The following is a 20785-nucleotide window of genomic DNA, read 5'->3' on the forward strand; positions in this document are numbered from 1 at the left end:
GTTGGTGCCTGCCGTGGTGGTAATCCCCGAACCAAATGGTGGACACCAGAGGTGAAGGGAGCCACCAGGCTGAAGAAGGAGTCCTATCGGGCTTGGTTAGCCTGTGGGACTCCGGAGGCAGCCAACAGGTATCGACAGGCCAAGCGGAATGCGGCTCGGGCAGTGGCTGAAGCAAAAACTCGGGTGTGGGAGGAGTTCGGAGAGGCCATGGAAAAAGACTTTCGGACTGCCTCGAAGAGATTCTGGCAAACTGTCAGGCATCTCAGGAGGGGAAAGCGGTGCTCTACCTGCACTGTGTATAGTGCTGGCGGAGCGCTGCTGACGTCGACTAAGAAAATTGTCAGGCAGTGGAAGGAATACTTCGAGGACCTCCTTAATCCCACTGACACGTCTTCCGAGGAAGAAGCAGAGTCTGGGGATGAGGGGAATGACCCGCCAATTTCCGGGGGCGAGGTCACTGAGGCAGTTAAACAACTGCTTGGTGGCAGAGCCCCTGGTGTTGATGAGGTCCGGCCCCGAGTTCCTGAAGGCTCTGGACGTTGTAGGGCTGTCCTGGTTGACACGCCTCTGCAATGTTGTGTGGAGATCAGCAGCAGTACCTGTGGACTGGCAGACCAGGGTGGTGGTCCCCATCTTTTAGAAGGGGGACTGGAGGGTGTGTTCCAACTACAGGGGAATCACACTCCTCAGCCTCCCTGGGAAAGTCTATGCCAAGGTGCTGGAAAGGAGAGTTCGTCCGCTAGTCGAACCTCAGATACAGGAGGAACAATGCAGTTTTCGTCCTGGTCGCGGAACACTGGACCAGCTCTTTATCCTCTCGAGGATACTTGAGGGTGCATGGGAGTTTCCCCAACCAGTCTACATGTGTTTTGTGGACTTGGAGAAGTCCACAAAACACATTCGACCCAATCCACAATCGACCGTGTCCCTCGGGGTGTCCTGTGGGAGGTGTTGCAGGAGTATGGGGTGTCTGGCTCATTGCTATGGGCCATTCAATCCCTATACAATCGTTGCAAGAGCTTGGTTCACATTGCCGGCAATAAGTCGGACTCGTTCCCAGTGGGTGATGGGCTCCGCCAGGGCTGCCCTTTGTCTCCGGTTCTGTTCATAATTTTTATGGACAGGATTTCTAGGCGCAGCCAAGTGACGGAGGGCTTTCGCTTTGGTGGCCTCAGAATCTCATCTCTGATTTTTGCGGATGATGTGGTTCTGTTGGCTTCATCGGGTGTGGGCCTCCAGCTCGAACTGGAACGGTTCGCAGCCGAGTGTGAAGCAGCGGGAATGAGGATCAGCACCTCCAAATCTGAGGCCATGGTTCTCATCCGGAAAAGGGTGGAGTGCCCACTCCGGGTCGGGATGAGTTCCTGCCCCAAGTGGAGGAGTTCAAGTATCTCGGGGTCTTGTTCGCGAGTGATGGGAGAAGGGAGCCGGAGATCGACAGATGGATTGGGGCTGCAGCTGCAGTAATGCAGACGCTGCACCGGTCCGTCGTGGTGAAGAGGGAGCTGAGTGTAAAAGCGAAGCTCTCAATTTACCGGTCGATCTACGTCCCTACCCTCACCTATGGCCACGAGCTGTGGGTAGTGACCGAAAGAACGAGATCGCGGATACAAGCGGCAGAAATGAGCTTCCTCCAAAGGGTGGCTGGCCTCTCCCTTAGAGATAGGGTGAGAAGTTCGGCCATCCGGGAGGGGCTCAGAGTAGAGCCGCTGCTGCTCCACATCGAAAGGAGCCAGCTGAGGTGGTTCGGGCATCTGACAAGGATGTCCCCTGGGCACCTCCTGGGTGAGGTGTTCCAGGCATGTCCCACTGGGAGGAGGCCCCGGGGCAGACCCAGGACACACTGGAGAGATTATATCTCTCAGCTGGCCCGGGAACGCCTTGGCGTTCCCCTGGAAAAGCTGGAGGAGGTGGCCGGGGAGAGGGAGGTCTGGGCCTCTTTGCTTAGGCTGCTGCCCCCGCGACCCGGCCTCGGATAAAGCGGATGAAGATGGATGGATGGAGTAATAATTTTGAAAAATCTATACACATAAAACATACACACGTCGTCCACCCCAGCTGTAAAACTCAGAAACTAGTCTTACTTGTTATCATCTATCGTCCACCTGGGCCTTACACAGAGTTTCTGTCTGATTTCTCAGACTTTATATCTAATTTAGTTCTGAGCTCAGATAAAATAATTATTGTGGGTGATTTTAACATCCATGTAGATGCTAAAAATGACAGCCTCAACATGGCATTTAATCTGTTATTAGACTCAATTGGTTTCTCTCAAAATGTAAAAGAACCCACCCACCACTTTAATCACACTCTAGATCTTGTTTTAACATATGGCGTAGAAACTGAACATTTAACAGTGTTTCCTGAAAACCCTCTCCTGTCTGATCATTTCCTGATAACATTTACATTTACAATAATTGATTACACAGCGGTGGAGAGTAGACTTTATCAAAGTAGATGTCTTTCTGAAAGCGCTGTAACTAAGTTTAAGAATATAATCCACCCACTGTTATCATCTTCAATGCCCTGTACCAACATAGAGCAGAGCAGCTATCTGAACGCTACCCCAACAGAAGTTGATTATCTTGTTAATAATTTCACCTCCTCACTACGTACAACTCTGGATACTGTAGCTCCTGTGAAAACTAAGGTCTCTAATCAGAAGTACCTGACTCCGTGGTATAATTCTCAAACACGTACCCTAAAGCAGATGACTCGTAATCTGGAGAGGAAATGGCGTGTCACAAATTTAGAGGATCATCATTTAGCCTGGAGAAATAGTTTGCTGCTTTATAAGAAAGCCCTCCACAAAGCCAGAACATCTTACTATTCATCACTGATTGAAGAAAATAAGAACAACCCCAGGTTTCTCTTCAGCACTGTAGCCAGGCTGACAAAAAGGCAGAGCTCTTTTGAGCCAACAATCCCTTTAACGTTAACTAGTAATGACTTCATGAACTTCTTCACAAATAAAATGTTTATCATTAGAGAAAAAATTACCAGTAATCATCCCACAGATGTAATATTATCTACAGCTACTCTTAGTACCGTTGATGTTAAGTTAGACTCTTTTTCTCTAATTGATCTTTCTGAGTTAACTTTAATAATTACTTCCTCCAAACCATCAACGTGTCTTTTAGACCCCATTCCTACAAAACTGCTCAAAGAAGTCCTGCCATTAATTAATTCTTCGATCTTAAATATGATCAACCTATCTCTAATGATCGGCTATGTACCACAGGCCTTCAAGCTAGCTGTAGTTAAACCTTTACTCAAAAAGCCATCTCTAGACCCAGCAGTCTTAGCTAATTATAGGCCAATCTCCAACCTTCCTTTCATATCAAAAATCCTTGAAAGAGTAGTTGTCAAACAGCTAACAGATCATCTGCAGAGGAATGGTTTATTTGAAGAGTTTCAATCAGGTTTCAGAGCTCATCACAGCACAGAAACAGCTTTAGTGAAGGTTACAAATGATCTTCTTATGGCCTCTGACAGTGGACTCATCTCTGTGCTTGTCCTGCTAGACCTTAGTGCAGCATTCGATACTGTCGACCATAATATCCTATTAGAGCGATTAGAACATGCTGTAGGTATTACAGGTACTGCACTGCAGTGGTTTGTATCATATCTATCTAATAGACTCCAATTTGTTCATGTAAATGGAGAGTCCTCTTCACACACTGAGGTTAATTATGGAGTTCCACAGGGTTCAGTGCTAGGACCAATTCTGTTTACATTATACATGCTTTCCTTAGGCAGTATCATTAGAAGACATAGCATAAATTTTCACTGCTATGCAGATGACACCCAGCTCTATCTGTCCATGAAGCCAGATAACACACACCAATTAGTTAAACTGCAGGAATGTCTTAAAGACATAAAGACCTGGATGGCCGCTAACTTTCTGCTTCTTAATTCATATAAAACTGAGGTTATTGTACTCGGCCCTGAAAAGCCTAGAAATATGGTATCTAACCAGATTCTTACTCTGGATGGCATTACCTTGGCCTCCAGTAACGCTGTGAGGAACCTTGGAGTCATTTTTGACCAGGACATGTCCTTCAATGCACATATTAAACAAATATGTAAGACTGCGTTCTTCCATTTGCGCAACGTCTCTAAAATTAGAAATATCCTGTCTCAGAGTGACGCTGAAAAACTAGTTCATGCATTTATTACTTCCAGGCTGGACTACTGTAATTCATTATTATCAGGATGTCCAAAAAACTCACTGAAAAGCCTTCAGCTAATCCAAAATGCTGCAGCAAGAGTCCTGACAGGGACTAGAAAGAGAGAGCATATTTCTCCTGTTTTGGCTTCCCTTCATTGGCTTCCTGTTAAATCCAGAATTGAATTCAAAATCCTGCTTCTCACATACAAGGTCTTAAATAATCAGGCCCCATCTTATCTTAATGACCTTGTAGTACCATATCACCCTATTAGAGCACTTCGCTCTCGCTCTGCAGGCCTACTTGTTGTTCCCTGAGTATTTAAAAGTAGAATGGGAGGGAGAGCCTTCAGTTTTCAGGCCCCTCTTCTGTGGAACCAGCTTCCAGTTTGGATTCAGGAGACAGACACTATCTCTACTTTCAAGATTAGGCTTAAAACTTTCCTTTTTGCTAAAGCATATAGTTAGGGCTGGACCAGGTGACCCTGAATCCTCCCTTAGTTATGCTGCAATAGACATAGGCTGCCGGGGGATTCCCATGATGCATTGAGTTTTTCCTTTCCAGTCACCTTTCTCGCTCACTATGTATTAACAGACCTCTCTGCATTGAATCATATCTGTTATTAACCTCTGTCTCTCTTCCACAGCATGTCTTTTATCCTGTCTTCCTTCTCTCACCCCAACCGGTCGCAGCAGATGGCCCCGCCCCTCCCTGAGCCTGGTTCTGCCGGAGGTTTCTTCCTGTTAAAAGGGAGTTGTTCCTTCCCACTGTTGCCAAAGTGCTTGCTCATAGGGGGTCATATGATTGTTGGGTTTTTCTCTGTATCTATGAAGCGCCTTGAGGCGACTTATGTTGTGATTTGGCACTATATAAATAAAATTGAATTGAATTGAATTGAACACGCACATGCACATAGTGTGACATTGTACAACTTTTTTCAGAATACTGTATAGCAACAGGTTTTCATCATGGTGCTGATCCAGAATCATTCCCTTACTGTTTATTCCTAGTCATATAGTATGAGTACTGAGAATTTTTTAAAGTAATAAATATAAAATAATTTATTTATAATGATTCAGTTTGTTTCAAACAGGGAAGGGGTCCCATTTCACTGCAGGTAACATGTACGTGTAACACCGCAAGTGACAATTAAAGGCATAATCAATCAATAATCATCAAAATCTTATTAAATGTTTAAACTGTAGAGATACAATAATTTGGGTGATGTAAAATCAGCATTTTGTTATATTTGAAATATAAATCTAACAATCTTTTTCTTAATGTATTTTCTTTAAAACACAATGCGTTTTTTTCTATCATGATTATAATAATCCACAATTATGTGGATATGCATATTAGATAGTGTTAAGTGAAATATAACCCCTCCAAAAGGCAGGCTGTAACTTACTTTAAAACTAAATAAACCGGTGGACTGAGCTACAGACTCATGACACCCTTACCCAGTTAGCTAACAGCTATGACCAGCACTACTGTTGCACACACAGTACACTCATTTGTTTCAAAGTGGAATTATCACTCAGTTTGTATTTTCCCAGATTAAAGAAAACTTTAAAACTCTTTTTAAATCCTAAAAAATATATGTGTAAGAGTTTAGTTTGTCTTATGTTGATACACTGGAAACAAAGCAAGACACAAAGAACAGAAAGTCCCATCACATGAGTTTTATTTTGGTATTTATTTAAAAAACATATGTACAAAAATGTAAAAAAAGTTCAAGTCCAGACTATATAGACATACACACACATGGGAACAAAACTGGCAAAGTAACCAAAAAGAATATTGGCTGTCTTGTATTTGCTGTGAGTTCTTCTAGTTCAACAACCATGTGTCACGAGTGCAGCTTGTAGGTTGTGCAGTGTATTGTTTAAATCGCAGCAGTACTCTGACCAGCAGTCGTGATCTTTACAGCTCCATTCCTCCCTTGCCTGAAGAAACAAGTGAGATTATCAGTGACAAGCAACACAGACCTTTAGTTTGTCATCTTCACACAGAGTTGTGCGTGCGTGTCATTCTGACTTACTTTTTTTAGTAAGTTTTAGTAAGTACGATTTTTTAGAATGTGTCGTCCAAGTGGGGACTCTGGACTCACACACCTCTTCATATCTGCTTTTGTGGTAACACTGAAAGATTTTTTAAAAAGAGGTGTATTAGAAAGGAGCTGGAGAACACAGCAGAATCATGCCTCAGATGATCTTGTGGACTCACATGATTTCTGTATGTGGACAGAAGATACTTGGGTAGTGTATCACTGGCTCAGCCTTGATGAGCTTTGGGCTGATCCTGCCAATGTAACTGTAACACTTGCATTTATTAGATTTGCTGGCTGGTTGTCCTGTGTAGGAAAAGACAAGAGCATTACCCGTTGATCAGCAGCCAAAATATCCATAAACAGGATGAAGGGGAAAAAAAGAAACAAAGAAGGAAAAAAAAAATTTTTTTTCACAGTACCTTGTGCACCTAGGATAAGCAGGCAGGCAATGAAGGCAGTGACTGAGTTCATAGTTGTGGCTGTATGGCAGATCCGCTGTTCACCGTTTCTGTCTTGAGTATGGCTCCTGATGCTGTGAAGTAAGCAGCACGCTGCCTGCACAAGTGGTCCCACCCCCAAGAGGTGTTTTGCAACATTAATTTCACTTTCCAGAATGCTTTCACTTTCTTCTTCTTCTTCTTTTTCCCCTCTACAAAGCCCATTTCCCAGAATCATAGACTTCACCCATAGCTTTGGAACAACAAAAGAAAACAACAACAGGTGCCTCAGGGCACTGTTCTTTCTGATATTGTCCAAACAGAGGTCAATGAGGAAAATAAATTATAACTTGTTATACTGAAAATTGAATTGTTTGCACACAGCAAAAGAGGGCTTTTCCACATTTCTAAGTGCATGGTGGGATTCCAAGCATAAACTTGCACAAACCTGTTGAGCTCTCCCTGACTTTCTCACTTAGGTAACTTTAATGTTAAGGGAAAAGGTTTTATGATTGTATGTGTTTATGTTGTACTTTTTAATACAATTGTTATTTTAAAAGACTGAAGGCAGACACTAAAAAGGTTACAAACAGATTGCAAGCAACACAGGCCAGATGGATGGTAACAGTATATAGTTTGACTGAGTTAGTGATTGGGTGAGGAAGGTAATCGTGGTAGGACAGCTCAGATCAATTCAATTTTATTTTATTTAAGTAGTACCAAATCAAAATTATTCAAGGTGCTTTCTATTATAAAGAAAGCACAATAATATAATTTATTATTGTATATACAATAATAAATGATATTATTAAATAATAATAAATATGAGAATATAATAAAGAAAGCAGAGAAAACCCGAACAATCATGACTCCCTTTCCGCAAGCCCTTTAAAATGAGTCCAGTTATGAGCAACTGAAATGACAATTGTTTTTAAGAGAGAGAATCTTTGAGTATAAATGAGCTGTGCATTTAATTGCTGATGGACAACATGCATGTTCCATAAAGCATGTGTAACTGACATACAAAGTCTAATCATGACTTATAGTGGGTAGTCAAGAATAGACATTGTTTTATAAATGCCCACCATTAAAGGACAGGGTATTTTAATGTATTAAATAGCTGTTAAAATGTTTCTTTAATTTTGTTAAAATCAACTTATTACTCCATGCTAACAGTATATGCACTTTTCTTCATTCATTCAAATATTGTATAATGTTTCCACTTGTATACTGTATACAAACCCACACAGTCTCTAGTTAGCTAGGAAACTACAAGAATGCTAAGTCACAACTTTACATTCACATAGATTACATCCCAGAGCAATTGCTTTTGTATTGTCAGTATGTGTCCCCATTTCAAATTATCACCAGTGATTTCTGTGGAAAAGTGATGTGAAACTCAAACAGACTGACGAAAACACCGTGCCAAATGTTTCAGTTAAACTCTGAATGAACTCGATGAAAGTAGGGCCTTGTGTTTTGGAAAAAATCAAGTTGGATCCACACATCCGAGTGCATCCAAAAAAAATAAAAATAAATAAATAAATAAAAATTTCATGTAAATTGAGAAATGAGAAGAAAATTTGCAGATTATGAAGAATTTGTAGCATGCTATTTATTTCAAAAGTAGGATGTCATGCCATATAGAAGGCACTATGGCAGAACTAAATGAACATGTCATAAATCCAGTTGAGCTTTCACAACTTCAAATCATTGCAAGTCTAGGTTTCTACGCAAGCAGTGTGACTAAACTAGTAAGAGTTTCACACATGGAAGTCTAAAGCCATTACTAGTGTAGTATTGTAATGTAATGTGTATTGTATTGTAATGTGTATGTGTTTGTCCCCATAGGGAAATAGTTCCTCTGCATTTAACCCATTCACCCAGTGAAGCGGTGGGCAGCCACCAATGCAGCGCCCGGGGAGCAGTGTGTAGGGACGGTACCTAGCTCTGGGGTACCCTAAGGGTAGCCGTTCAGTGGAGTCGAACCCCCGACCTTCCGATCATGGGGCCACCACTCTACCTACTGAGCTATCCCTTTAATTGGTATAAAATAAATAAGGTATATATTTTTAACGAATGCCTAGAAAAAAAGTCCTAATTACTACTGAATTTTGTATGTACAAAGACCATTGGACCTCAGTATTTACACTCTTTCTAACACAGATATATGAAGGATGAAGGGACTATGCAGTTGAAACTCCACGTGTGCACCTGTGGACAGCCTGACCATCTGTTGAAGGTAACGGACTAACATGGCTAATGCTAGCATCTCTTTTAAGATCATCTTGGCTTAGAAAAATAGCCAGCAGTACTAGCTAGTTAAAATCCAGAGAGAGAGAGCAATGACCACCGATCAAGATCAACCAGTTTCTTTTCTGGCAGCTGTTGTAATAACAAAGTTTGCATTCTTTGAAAACTGCTGGGTCATGTATGATTTGTCTGAGAACATGTGTCATCTCATGAGCCAGCATTTAATATCCAAGACTAATAGGAGGTTGTATTGTATTCTCACCTAAGCTGCGAGGAAGAATATTCAAACTGCAGTGGATTAATGAAAAAGCACCAACTGTTAAAGGCTGGCAAAGAGGAGCATTACACTCAAAAACAGACCAATTCTTTAAGGTCTGTGAACCATACGTGAATCATGTATAACCCGATGTCTCTAATATTTTACTACAAGGATTTCCTTGAGTGTTCGAACTGCATACTATTGGAACCACAGGTATTGTATTGTTAAGATGGATCTGAGCTGGTGTTGTGTGTTTGGTTTTCGGTTTGTTTGTTCCTTTTTTTTGTTTTTCATTGCTGTGAATTTTACACCATATCATATTATGTAATTATGGGTTGTTTGTGAAAATAAATGACTAAAAATATTGTTAAAAAAAGAGAGTTGGAGATGGGGAGGAGGTGGGTTACACAAAGGGGTCTGCAAAGGAGAATGACAGATGCGCAGTGAGATTTAAAGTATGCAGTGTAGGGTAATTTCCAATAAACCAAGTTCAAAAAGGGCGATCGTGGTTCAAGAATTGGCAGTTTGTCTTGTAATCGGAAGGTTGCTGGACAGTCTCGCTCATTGTGTCCTTGGGCCAGACACTTCACCTACCGCCTACTGGTGATGGCTAGAGGGGCCGATAGCGCGATATGGCAGCCTCGCTTCTGTCAGTCTGCCCCAGGACAGCTATGGGTACCACTGTAGCTTACCTCCACCAGTGTGAATGTGAGAGTGAATGAATAGAGATTGAAAATGTGACATCATTCAGGGGTAAAACCACAAAGGATTCTGGGAACTCGTGGCAAGAGGTACTAGCGCACGCAGGCTTTCAATTGAAATTACATTACACAGCGATAAAAAGAAAAAAAATGGCAAGAAGCTGTTGTATTATTAACTGCAATAGCCGGTCGCATGACAGCCACGGGAAGCTGACGGGTAAAGAGATCGGTTGTTATTGGATTACGTCGTTGAAGAGAAATTGTTCAAGCCATGTTTCCGAAGTAACAAAGAGGCGACTGGATTGCAGCCATTCGAAGACCAAATATAACATCCCAGAACACTCCAGCTCATATGTTAGTCTGCTCCAAGCATTTCCACAAAGGTGTTTTGTAGTAGTTAATACATCATTTTTCTTAACATAATTGGTGATATAGGTTACAAGCAAGTCTGGCGCTGAACAGAAATTGTCACGCTATGCTCCTTTGTTTATTGTGCATAAATAGTGAATTGTCCTGACACAATATTGTGTTTCACTTCTGTTATTACCATGGTACATTGACAAAAACATACTTTTATTCACAGGATAAAACAGGTTTTTTTTGTATCACTAATTGCCCAGTACGATTACAGCATACAATATTATTGTCACTGCTACATTTCTGTAATGCGAACCAGAAATTATTTCCACTACTAATTAATTGCCGTTGAGCTTAACACCTGAAAAGCCCTGGGGACCTTTTACCGTTAATGTCCTGGTGATTACTTATGTCTCCGTCTCGTTTTGGTCTATTGGCCTTAGAGTTGTAATTTTTTTATTTGTCCACCGGGTGGCGCCCTTGCTCCACATTTGACCCCGGGCTGGAAAACAGCGGACTGCCGTAACAGACCTGCGGGAAACAAAGCCTCATTTCCGGCGTGCAGCAGCGGCTTCGCCCGCTGATCTGGCGGGACCATTTTCGGTCCCTAGGACCATGAGAGGGTGCTTTTTTTTTTTTAGTCAACAGGAAATGACGTATTTTTTGTCACGTGGTATCGAACGTGTGTGCTGGAAAAAGGAGTCCCCGGTCATCGTGCCCCGGTCATCGTCGCGACTTACCCCGGGAACATGCACTTTTTTCGGCCTAGAGGAGGAGCATTTGCCGTCTGGAGACCATTTTCTGGTCCTGAAAAAAAAAAAAAAAAGGCGATCGAAATGACTGTTGGTGCCAATCTTTAGTCCATCTAAAGGCCTAATTATAATAACAATTGAATATTACCTCAAATGTTTTTTTTGGAAAATATTCAAGTTTTATGTTTTTTGGGGCAAAAAAAGCAGTGCGCTCATGTGACGAAACCGGGATATAAAGGGTTAAAATCTGCGAAATGTAATTAAAACTTGACATGAATATTTCAAGGAGAAGTAGGTCTAAAAGATTGGCTAATTTAAAGTGGAATAAAATATTAATATATAAAATTTTTATAGCACTTTTTTGGGTGTGGTCGATTAGGACCGATAGTGTGTGCATTTTATGAAATGCGCTCCTGCAAAAAAAATAAAAGGCGATCGAAATGACTGTTGGTGCCAATCTTTAGTCCATCCAAAGGCCTAATTATAATAACAAACGAATATTACTTCAAATGTTTTTTTTTTTAAATATTAAGTTTTTTTGTTTTTTGGGCCTAAAAAAACAGGGCGCTCATGTAATAAACCTGGGATTTAAAGGGTTAAAACAACGAAAATGTAATTAAAACTTTATATGAATATTTCAGGGAGAAGTAGTTTTAAAAGACTGACCAATTTAAAGTGGAAAAAAATATGAATATATAATCTTTTTATTGCACTTTTTGGGGGGTGGACGTTTTGGTCCATTAGGGCCTTTAGAGGGTGCATTTTTTAAGGGCCTACCAAGGGTCCTATTAATAAACGGTTAACGAATGTGTATTTATGAAGACTATTTGTGAGACTGGTAAACTTGTGATATGTACAATGGTCTTTCGTTCTACATGGTGCATTTCAAGGTCCTGTACCCATCCGTCGGCTTGTTGCAGTGACCTGAAGTTACTAAACTTCATGAGTGTATGCACTCACTCCAAGAACCGTATAATTATAAATATGAGCGTGGTGAAAGTTGGGCAGCACGCTAACGTATTTTGTCCACTCTGTGTGCTCGTAAGGGTCAAACCCTTTCACTCCTTTGATTTTTTTCCATTATGATTGCCCATTCCACAGAACAGAGTTCACAATTCATCCATCCATCCATTCGCTTCTGCTTATCCTTTTCAGGGTCGCGGGGGGCGCTGGAGCCTATCCCAGCTGTCATAGCGCGAAAGGCGGGGTACACCCTGGACAGGTCGCCAGTCTGTCGCAGGGCTAACACATAGGGACAGACAACCATTCACACTCACATTCACACCTAGTGACAATTTGGATTAATCAATTAACCTATCCCCACAAGCTGCATGTCTTTGGACGGTGGGAGGAAGCCGGAGTACCCGGAGAGAACCCACGCAAACACGGGGAGAACATGCAAACTCCACACAGAAAGACCCCGGCCTGATGGTGGAATTGAACTCAGGACCTTCTTGCTGTGCGGCAACAGTGCTAACCACCGTGCCACCCAGAGTTCACAATTCTGTCTGATATTGGGCCACCATTGTGTTGCTTTGAACTTACTTATTTGGGATGAAAAAATTGTTATGTTTTTTTGTTAAATAAATAATTTTCATCAATAAACTTTCCTTGTTTAAACATGTGCCATGGTGTGGTCTTTCTTTGCTTGTAGCTTCTTGGTGTTGTTAAATACAATAGATAAAAAATACATATAATATACATATAATAATGTACAACACATTATGGAGTATACTTCTGCTGTGAGGTCCTGCCTCCTTGTACTTATGCAATTAACTGGACAATCAGTGGACAGGTATGTTTATAAATAATATTATATTAGGCCAATTTTCTTATACATATTTTTGACCAGGGGGTAGAATTGATTGTGAACTGGAAAGGAAAAATGCTCACCACAAAACACTCCACAAATCCCGCAAATGATGGACTTCTTTATAAACTACTGAATCAAGCAGTTAAAAATTCTTCTAAAAGTTCTAAATGAAGCTTCAGATGTCACTGATCAAGTGACTGTGGAAAAACCTCCAAAGCCTCAAAGGAGTGCTTCTGAAGCAGTATGTTGGGGGGGGGGGGGGGGGGGGGGGGGTTGACACAGGCGTCAGCTTCAAGCAGGCCATCACTCTTTGCTCCAGATAGCAAGTCTATCCTTGCAAATAGGTTCAACAGGAGACACAGTTAACCTGTACAGCAATAGCAAATAAATATCTACTCTATACCTAAATGAACACCAGATCTCATCACAAGTGTCCAACACTAAATAATCTGCAGCTACAAACACCCCCACACAACACTGTTTTGCCAAAACTCCAGCAACAAACCAACAAAGCTGGAATAAATTTATGAGTGTCAATCACAGTAGCACAGCAAAAGGTTCCTACAAACAACAATGACATCCACATTAACCAAAGTGTCCAAGACGCCAAACAAAGATGGAACCAAGCTATGACAAAGCTCACAGCAAATCAAAGCAGTTAATGGGGTCTACAAAGCTACCTGACCAAACTACCAAGCTGTTAGAATGCCTGCATCTTAAGGATAAAGGACACTCTTTCGAGGATGCCAATGTTCACATTTTGGACAGAGAGGACAGATGGTTTGAAAGAGGAGTGAAAGAAGCCATCTATGTCCATTGTGAGCGACCATCTTTGAACAGAGGCAGGGATTTACGACACCAACTCTCTGCCATCTATAATCCAGTTTTGAGATCCCTTCCCAGACGCCTTAACGCCCACTCACATCCTGGGCCATCTGACCTCAGGAATTCGCATGATAAGGTGGGGCCAGGTTTCACAATGAACACACCCGAAACTCTGGCTGATTGGGACCCACACCCAGTTTCACACCTTGGCTCAGGCGATTAGAGGATCATCAGGGGGTCCTTTTCTCCCTCTGTGGGGGGATTCTCCCACTAGGTTTATATCTGGGACTCTCCACCATTTGACCTTAGAACTGAAGAAGCTTCTCGGATAAGAGGTGAAACGTCTTCAAGCAACTTAAAGAAGTCCAGACGCTTTTCTTTGCAAGCTCCTTTGTTTTGAACTTTTTATTACATTATATCTACTAAGTTTGATCCCTTTCCTCTTCCATTGGCTAACATTCTTTCCCTTTTCCCTCAGTGAAATAGCAATGGGCCAGACACCCCATACTCCCACAGCACCTCCCACAGGACACCCTGAGGTGTCCAGACGCTTTTCTTTGCAAGCTCCTTTGACTAGGATAACCTGGATGACTGAGAACCTTCACAGACATATTCAAAACATATAGTTTATTTATGATGTTTCACTTAGTGATGGTGACATGGCAACAGATTGAGATATAAGGTATCAAGAAAGTTTCAACCCAATAAGATGAAGAAAATGCATATGGAATTATTATAGTAAATAAGCAACACGTGAAGGTAAGATGTGCAGTGGAATTGTTAGATTTTCCTCTTAGGGGGAAAGAAGTTGAATTAGGTGCAAGTATTCTCTTCAATAAAGTTAATGTCCACAGGGCATGGTCCAGTGCTATTTTGCTAACACAGGTGTACAAGTGTGTGCAGTGGCGGTCCTAGCCTGTTTGGCGCCCTGGACGTCTGGTGTTTTCGTGTTTGTTGGTTTGTTTTGATTATTATTAGATGCTGCTCCAACCAGCCAGAGAATCCCCCGCCGCCCCGGCCTCTCCTCCCCGTGCCGGAAGCAGCAGGAGGGCGCCCTTACCCCCAGCAAATGGGCGATAGAAAACCGATCGGTGCCTGTGCCATTCCCTGGCTGACGTCGGGGCAGCATGAGTTCAAGCATTTTTTTCTTTTTTGCCGATGCCCGTGATGCCACCCCTCACCACGATGCCGCCCCGGTAGGGTTGCCAACTCCCTGAAAAATAAATAAGGGACACCTCGTGGCCAGGGCCGGGCGACCCAGTTGTCTTCACCCTTCCCAGTGTGGTGAATTTTCTAGCTCTTTTTTTGTGTGTGAAATTATTTTTTTTAACCCTTTGACTTGAATTTGATTTAAGTAGATGTGTATTCTTTGTGATATGAACACATGTGAAACAAATGATCATTTAGCCATTTATTTTTAGCTCAAAATGACAACATTAACACATAAAACAGGTCTCTTTCTTAAACAGAAGCCTGTCATGCTTAACTTTTGAGAATATAAGTAAATCTTTCTTTAAAAGAACTCTGTCCTGCTTAACTTAAAATAATAGAAAACAATAGAAAGAAAAATATTCTTGTAACAGTGCACATTTAGTGCATTTAGTACAATTGGCTTCAGTTGAGGTATTATTTCAGCTTTTCTAATGCTAATCAGCTGCTCCCGTTTGAAAACCCGCTTGTTCCCATGATTACGCATCTTAACTCATCATCATTATTCATCTATGTATTACTTTTATGTATTAGTCATCTATTTGTTGTAATCATCCATCCTTGCAGTCGTTTATTACACAAAATAAATTATATTATCACACTTCTGGCCACATAGCGCTGATATTCACTGCACATGCCCATATTAACTTTTTCCAGCCAGGTGTTTTCCTTTTCCCATTCTTCCCTTTCTCTGAGGGGAACAAACATTGCTGCTCTGACGCTGGGCTCACACTGTGCGGTTTTAGGCCCATTTTGAGCCGATTTTTGAGTGATCGGACCGATTTTGGCCTTCATCGTGTAGTATACGTGGGGTAACGAGAAGTGATTAACACCTCACGACCAGCTCCCGATCATCAATCGCTCGTGAAGGTGTCACCACAGGCGCTCACACTGCTCGCGCGCAAACACGTAAACGCCGTGAAAAAGACGGAGCAGCACGGCTGTGCAGCGTGTGATCTGGACACAAGCGATGGAGGCACAACTTGTAGAACTTTGAAAAGCTCATCCGAGCCTTTTCGATGTGGCCTCACAAAATTATCACGACCACAACAACCGTGAAAATAGTTGGATCTACATCGCTGCTAAATCACAGCTGCCTGATCATGTTTTTCATTAGCAATTTAGCAAAGTTGATGGTGGTGGTGTGTCTGTGTGAGTGAGAGACAGAGAGAGCGAGCGACAGATTTTCTGTTATAACCTTAATTTTATGGACGCACAGTGTGAGCACTCAGGTCGCATCAGAGCATCGGGCGGTATAGTGTGAGACCTGCATCGTGACCTACCAACTTCTAACCCCTGCGAGTCAATCGTGCAGTTTGAGCAGGAGCTGAATAACGCGACTGAAAAAATCGCACAGTGTCTGCCCAGCTTTAGGTGTACTGTCGTCCGAGACTTGCACCGCAGTGACGGCGTTTGTTTCCCTGTTGGCCATGCTTCTTGTTGTGGTCATCTGTTGTCTTCCGGTATTTTCTCCGTAAGCGACCTTTCCTCGACCAATGAGATGAGCGGTAATCTGAATTGTCATACTCGAATAGCTAGGTTTCATTTGACGTAGACGTGACGTCGACGTAAAGCGCGAAATTTGACTGGCGGTCGGAAGTGAAAAAGATAAGCGCAAAATCACAGACAGACAGTACGCAAAATGCCTATGTCCTGTTGTGTTTACGGATGCTCCAGTAGGTCGACCAGAGAAACTGATAAACGGTATTTTAGGGTACCAAAAATAGCCCAACGAAGAGGAGAAAAATGGAAAATTCTAACCGAAAAACGTAGGAAAAATGGATTTTAAATTTACGTTTACAGTCGGGAGGAGCAGAGTCTGCCAATGCCCGTGTCTGCAGCGACCACTTCGTCAGAGGTAACGTTATGTTTGCAAACGAACTTATTAGCATTAGGTTGTCGTTAAATTCTCGTTTACTTAGTGCTTTTAAGTTAGTAGTCTAATATTGACTTGATTGGGACTATAGGCTGCCCAAGTGCTTTGGATGACGAAGAGTCGGAGGACTGGGCTCCGACGGTCAATCTCGGCTACGAACGAAAACCCAGATCGGAATCAGTTTTCAAACGAGAGAAAAGAATGAAGCTTAAGGCAGAACAGCATCGATGTGCAGAGGCGATTTTGGATATGCAACAGACGGCTGAGAATGGTTTACCTTGAAACAAACAACTGTCACTCTAACGAAGTCCTAAGGATGTGGCATGTTTGTTGACGTTAAAGCCGCTACCGCTAACTGTTAGCGTGTTTAAGATAAAGCAATATAAGAACTCACCCTTGCAAACACCAAACTGTATCCATCACGGAGACGTTTTGTTCCAAGGTTGTGGACCCACCCGCTGACAAAAAAATTGTACGCCTCCAGACTCTTGAAAGCTTTCATTTGCTGCCTAGTGTAGTAAGAAGTCTGGAGGACCAAGTAGTTGGTGATATCCACAGCCTCGATAGTAGGCAAATCCTTTACTTCTGTGGTGTATTCGGACATTTTCAAAGAATACGGATCACGTCCGATATATTTTTTTAACTATCTGTTTATATCTCTCCCGAGAAACGGGGTCTAAAGTTGCACAATAGCTGCTCTCCTGACTCTCCACAGTGTCCTCCATGTTTACTTCCGCCCTCCACTCAAAAATCGCGCTGCCTCCGCACGTCATCACAACCACGTGACCGCAACCCAACTATTGTCATAAGTGTGCTGTCAGCTCATTGGTCACAAAGCAGGAGAGGGGCTGGGAATTATGTTTTCAAACAAAGCGTTAATTCCATAAACATTTATAGACTACTTTTGATTCTCACTGTATTACGGGACAAAGTGCGTCCCTTATTAGCTCAATACGGGACGTGTACTTTTGTTTCTAAATACGGGACGATTCCGTATTTTAAGGGACGGTTGGCAACCCTACGCCCCGGGCAACCGCCCGTGTCGCCCGTATCTAAAACCGCTATTGAGTGTGTGCTCTGGATTCAGGAACAGAAGTATAGATCTTTACTCCTCCATTCAACAATTGGTATGCCGATTACATCGAGAGGGAGAGGTCCCCGTAGTCTGCAAGCCAGTGAAGTAACCATTCCAAGCCAGAAGATGGCGCTTGTCAAAGGTGTCTGGCACTCATGCTATGAAACGGTGTACTCTTGCAAGAGTGCAAGAGGCATACGCTTGTTTTTCTTTTGTTCTTCTGTGAACCACAGTGGAGACATGGATGTTAGTGTAAATTCCTATTGTACCGTGTTGGATAAAACAAGCCAATCTAAATTCCTTTGTTACACTCGCAGGAAAGACGGAATGCTTAGTGTCTGGTGAGTCAGATGTTGTTATTAGCCGGAGTTCATTTGAAATTAAATCTTTTTTATTCGGAAAAATACGTTTGTACTTGGACATAAGCTAGGAAATGGAAGTATTAGTAGTTTGTTGATGTTACGGCCTTTCCCCCGGTGGTATAAAATTTAGTTTTGACTGACAGTGAAAGTCTGACGGTGAGCGCATTAGTTTAGGCACACATGCGCACTAAAACATCGTGTGCTGTAGTCTGACAGATGCTGCAAATGTCTGGAGTGTGGAGTACACTAAGGACAGTCTGAAGCACCTTGTAAGTATTCTGGGTTTCTTCTCATTCACTCAGTATACTGTCATAATTTCTGTCTTCCCTGTGTGTTCAGGGGCAGCGGTTTGCCTTAAAATCTACAGAGGATTATGTCTTAAAACTCAGGTGAGACCACACTCAACTCCTGCATGCATCACTTCTTGCATGGAACTATAAAAAGCTGTGGTCAGGTAAGTGAGGCTGAATATATCTCTATTTTCCTCAGGGCATCCTGCAATAGTGGAGATGTGTCTGTTTCCGTGCATGAGGTTGGTGCAGAGCTGCGTTTGGGATCCAGTCCAGGAGACCTGAGTGTAACTCTGTCCAGACTGGAAGGTCCACAGGCCACAGACAAGTTGAGGGAGCTGCTGTTCACGATGGCTGACAGCCTCACACAGCTTGACAGTGAATTCACTTTGTAGTTGTGACTCATTTTATGCAGAATTAAAACTAACTTCCTTTTAGATCAGTACTGACTGTAACATGTCCCCTCACAGGTGGCCCCTCAAGTGGACCCCCCTCAGCCAGTCCAGTGAAAAACCAAAGACGGCCCACAGGTATACATTTGTGAAATGGCTCTTGGCTTCAAATAACCATTGGCCATCTCCAATACCAAGGATTCAAAATCTAAATGTGATGTCACACTGGCTGTGGCCAACTTTTCTATACAACCTAATGGATGTTTGCTCATAAATGATTCCATTGATGCATGCTTTCAGTCAGGAATGTAAAGCAGGACACTCTGCAGGTTAGAAACATGATTAAACCACAACAGAAGCTTCCCGTATGTGTAATCCAGTATGGTTATGGTAGCTGAAGTTGCCTTGGATCAGGAGATGCTGCTCTTCATTTTCATGTGTAAAATTAAATTACAAGAGGCTGTACAACAGATCATGTTGTGATCTGTTGTGAAATCCATAATAATTTTTTGCTGCAACCAAAATACCTGGGAAATGTCAAATGGGTATATCTTTTGTAAAGACAATGGAAATTACCAGAAGGAAAGTAAGATTTTGGGGCTACAGGTGTACCTGTTAATAGTGGATCATATTGGAAGTTTCCCTTGTTCTCCATCATGAATAAGAAAAGCTTTATTCATCCCAAAGGAAAACTCATATGATGAGGAAGAAGTAAGGGGAAAAAAATAAAACAAAACCACATAAACGATGGTTGCCGTGGACATCTGTAAACAGTTTCAAACACTCAGTTTGACTGTACTACAAATATTTATTCGCCATTATGCCTTGACTGGAGTAGTTGTTCTGCATGTTTTGTGAAACTGGCCCACTGGTACAGAACCCCAACACATAGATGTGGTTCTGCAAGTGTGGACTACCAGTCACAATAAACTTTAATCTTGAAAGAGGCTCAAATTTTCTTTTAACATCATAATAAATTTGCATTTATTTTCAGCTGTAATGCAATCTCTTCTAAATATATTAAAACTGTTTTAAGTGATTTTAAAATGGGATTTTCTTAGTGTTGGGTAATTTTGAGGTAAGTACTGAATACAATAATGATCTTATATCCGGTGCTTATATGTACATTGAAGTATTCCATCTTTTTCAGTAAAAGGAGACATGTAAATTTCATGCTTAAAAAGGTAATTGGGCAATTAAACGTTTTCATTAATGCAAAACTGTTCTCCTTTAGAGTTTGAGCCCTGGCAGCAGCAGAGCAGCGCTCCAGCAATGACCATGAAGAGAAGACTTCCGGGGTCCTCGCTCATCAACCCTGGGGTTAAAAAGTATGGTGTCTCTTACAGGACTTCAATAGAGCAGTGATGCTACTGATGTGAGTGAAATAAAGCTACTGTCCATGTGTGTTTGCAGAAAGCAGCAAGCGACTGGCGTTGCCTTTGATGATGCAGATGAAGACTGATCTTCCTCCTTGTACTCATAGTCCTGCTGCGCAGCCAGAGATGAATGATCTTTTAATCCACTAACAGAACATGAAAACCTCAGTGCATATTTATGGGATCAAAGCTTAAACTTTAACTGCTTTTTATTAAACAATGACTTTTAATGCTATATAATGGTTGTCTCCAATAAATGATTGAATGATAATTTGTAATAAAATGACATAAGAAACACATTTGCACACTTTTATTTCCCCCCCTCCCCTCCCTTTTTCAGGACTTGTTCTTATATTGTGCTTTTCTACTCTGAGAACAGCACTTTACACAACTTGCCTTATTCTCACAAGCACTTGTTTTGCTGTGCAAGTGCTTCTAGCATTCACACTCAAATGCATTGGAGAGCAACTTGGGGTTAGTATCATGCCCAAAGGATGGAGATAGGGGGTCAAACTAGTGATGGGCAGATGAAGCCCCATGAAGCACTGAAGCTTTTCATCCAATTGGTTCACCCCAACGCGAAGCTTCA

The 20785-nt window shown here is 42.1% G+C and overlaps 2 protein-coding genes across 2 annotated transcripts; one reads left to right on the top strand and one right to left on the bottom strand.

Annotated features, from left to right (window-relative positions):
* Positions 1–5836: 5836 nt before the first annotated feature.
* LOC309719263 (uncharacterized protein) lies at positions 5837–17451 on the bottom strand. Its single transcript, XM_082555256.1, has 5 exons — positions 17096–17451; positions 6639–6774; positions 6396–6522; positions 6211–6310; positions 5837–6115 (listed from the first exon to the last, which is right to left on the bottom strand). Exons 1-4 carry the CDS (start codon positions 17303–17305, stop codon positions 6226–6228), a joined length of 558 nt encoding a protein of 185 aa, XP_082411382.1. The 5' UTR covers positions 17306–17451; the 3' UTR covers positions 5837–6115; positions 6211–6225.
* Positions 17452–17724: 273 nt separating this feature from the next.
* paxx (PAXX non-homologous end joining factor) lies at positions 17725–20493 on the top strand. Its single transcript, XM_082555253.1, has 7 exons — positions 17725–18117; positions 18347–18407; positions 18478–18527; positions 18628–18806; positions 18899–18958; positions 20055–20148; positions 20234–20493. The coding sequence occupies exons 1-7, from the start codon at positions 17831–17833 to the stop codon at positions 20280–20282; spliced, it is 780 nt and encodes a 259-aa protein (XP_082411379.1). The 5' UTR covers positions 17725–17830; the 3' UTR covers positions 20283–20493.
* The last annotated feature ends 292 nt before the right edge of the window (positions 20494–20785 follow it).

This window comes from Aulonocara stuartgranti (genome assembly GCF_965226115.1).
Source record: "Aulonocara stuartgranti genome assembly, chromosome: 12".
NCBI classification, from domain to species: Eukaryota; Metazoa; Chordata; class Actinopteri; order Cichliformes; family Cichlidae; genus Aulonocara; species Aulonocara stuartgranti.

Excerpts from the sequence above, each read along its gene's own strand:
- LOC309719263 (XM_082555256.1), bottom strand. The coding sequence starts at position 17,305 with ATGTCCGAATACACCACAGAAGTAAAGGATTTGCCTACTATCGAGGCT. Across the intron at positions 6,775-17,095 it reads ACAGTTTGGTGTTTGCAAGG|GCAGCGTGCTGCTTACTTCA; the intron begins GTGAGTTCTTAT and ends CCACTTGTGCAG. Across the intron at positions 6,311-6,395 it reads TGTCCACATACAGAAATCAT|TGTTACCACAAAAGCAGATA; the intron begins GTGAGTCCACAA and ends AAAATCTTTCAG.
- paxx (XM_082555253.1), top strand. The coding sequence starts at position 17,831 with ATGCCGATTACATCGAGAGGGAGAGGTCCCCGTAGTCTGCAAGCCAGT. Across the intron at positions 18,807-18,898 it reads CAGCCTCACACAGCTTGACA|GTGGCCCCTCAAGTGGACCC; the intron begins GTGAATTCACTT and ends GTCCCCTCACAG. Across the intron at positions 20,149-20,233 it reads ATCAACCCTGGGGTTAAAAA|AAAGCAGCAAGCGACTGGCG; the intron begins GTATGGTGTCTC and ends GTGTGTTTGCAG.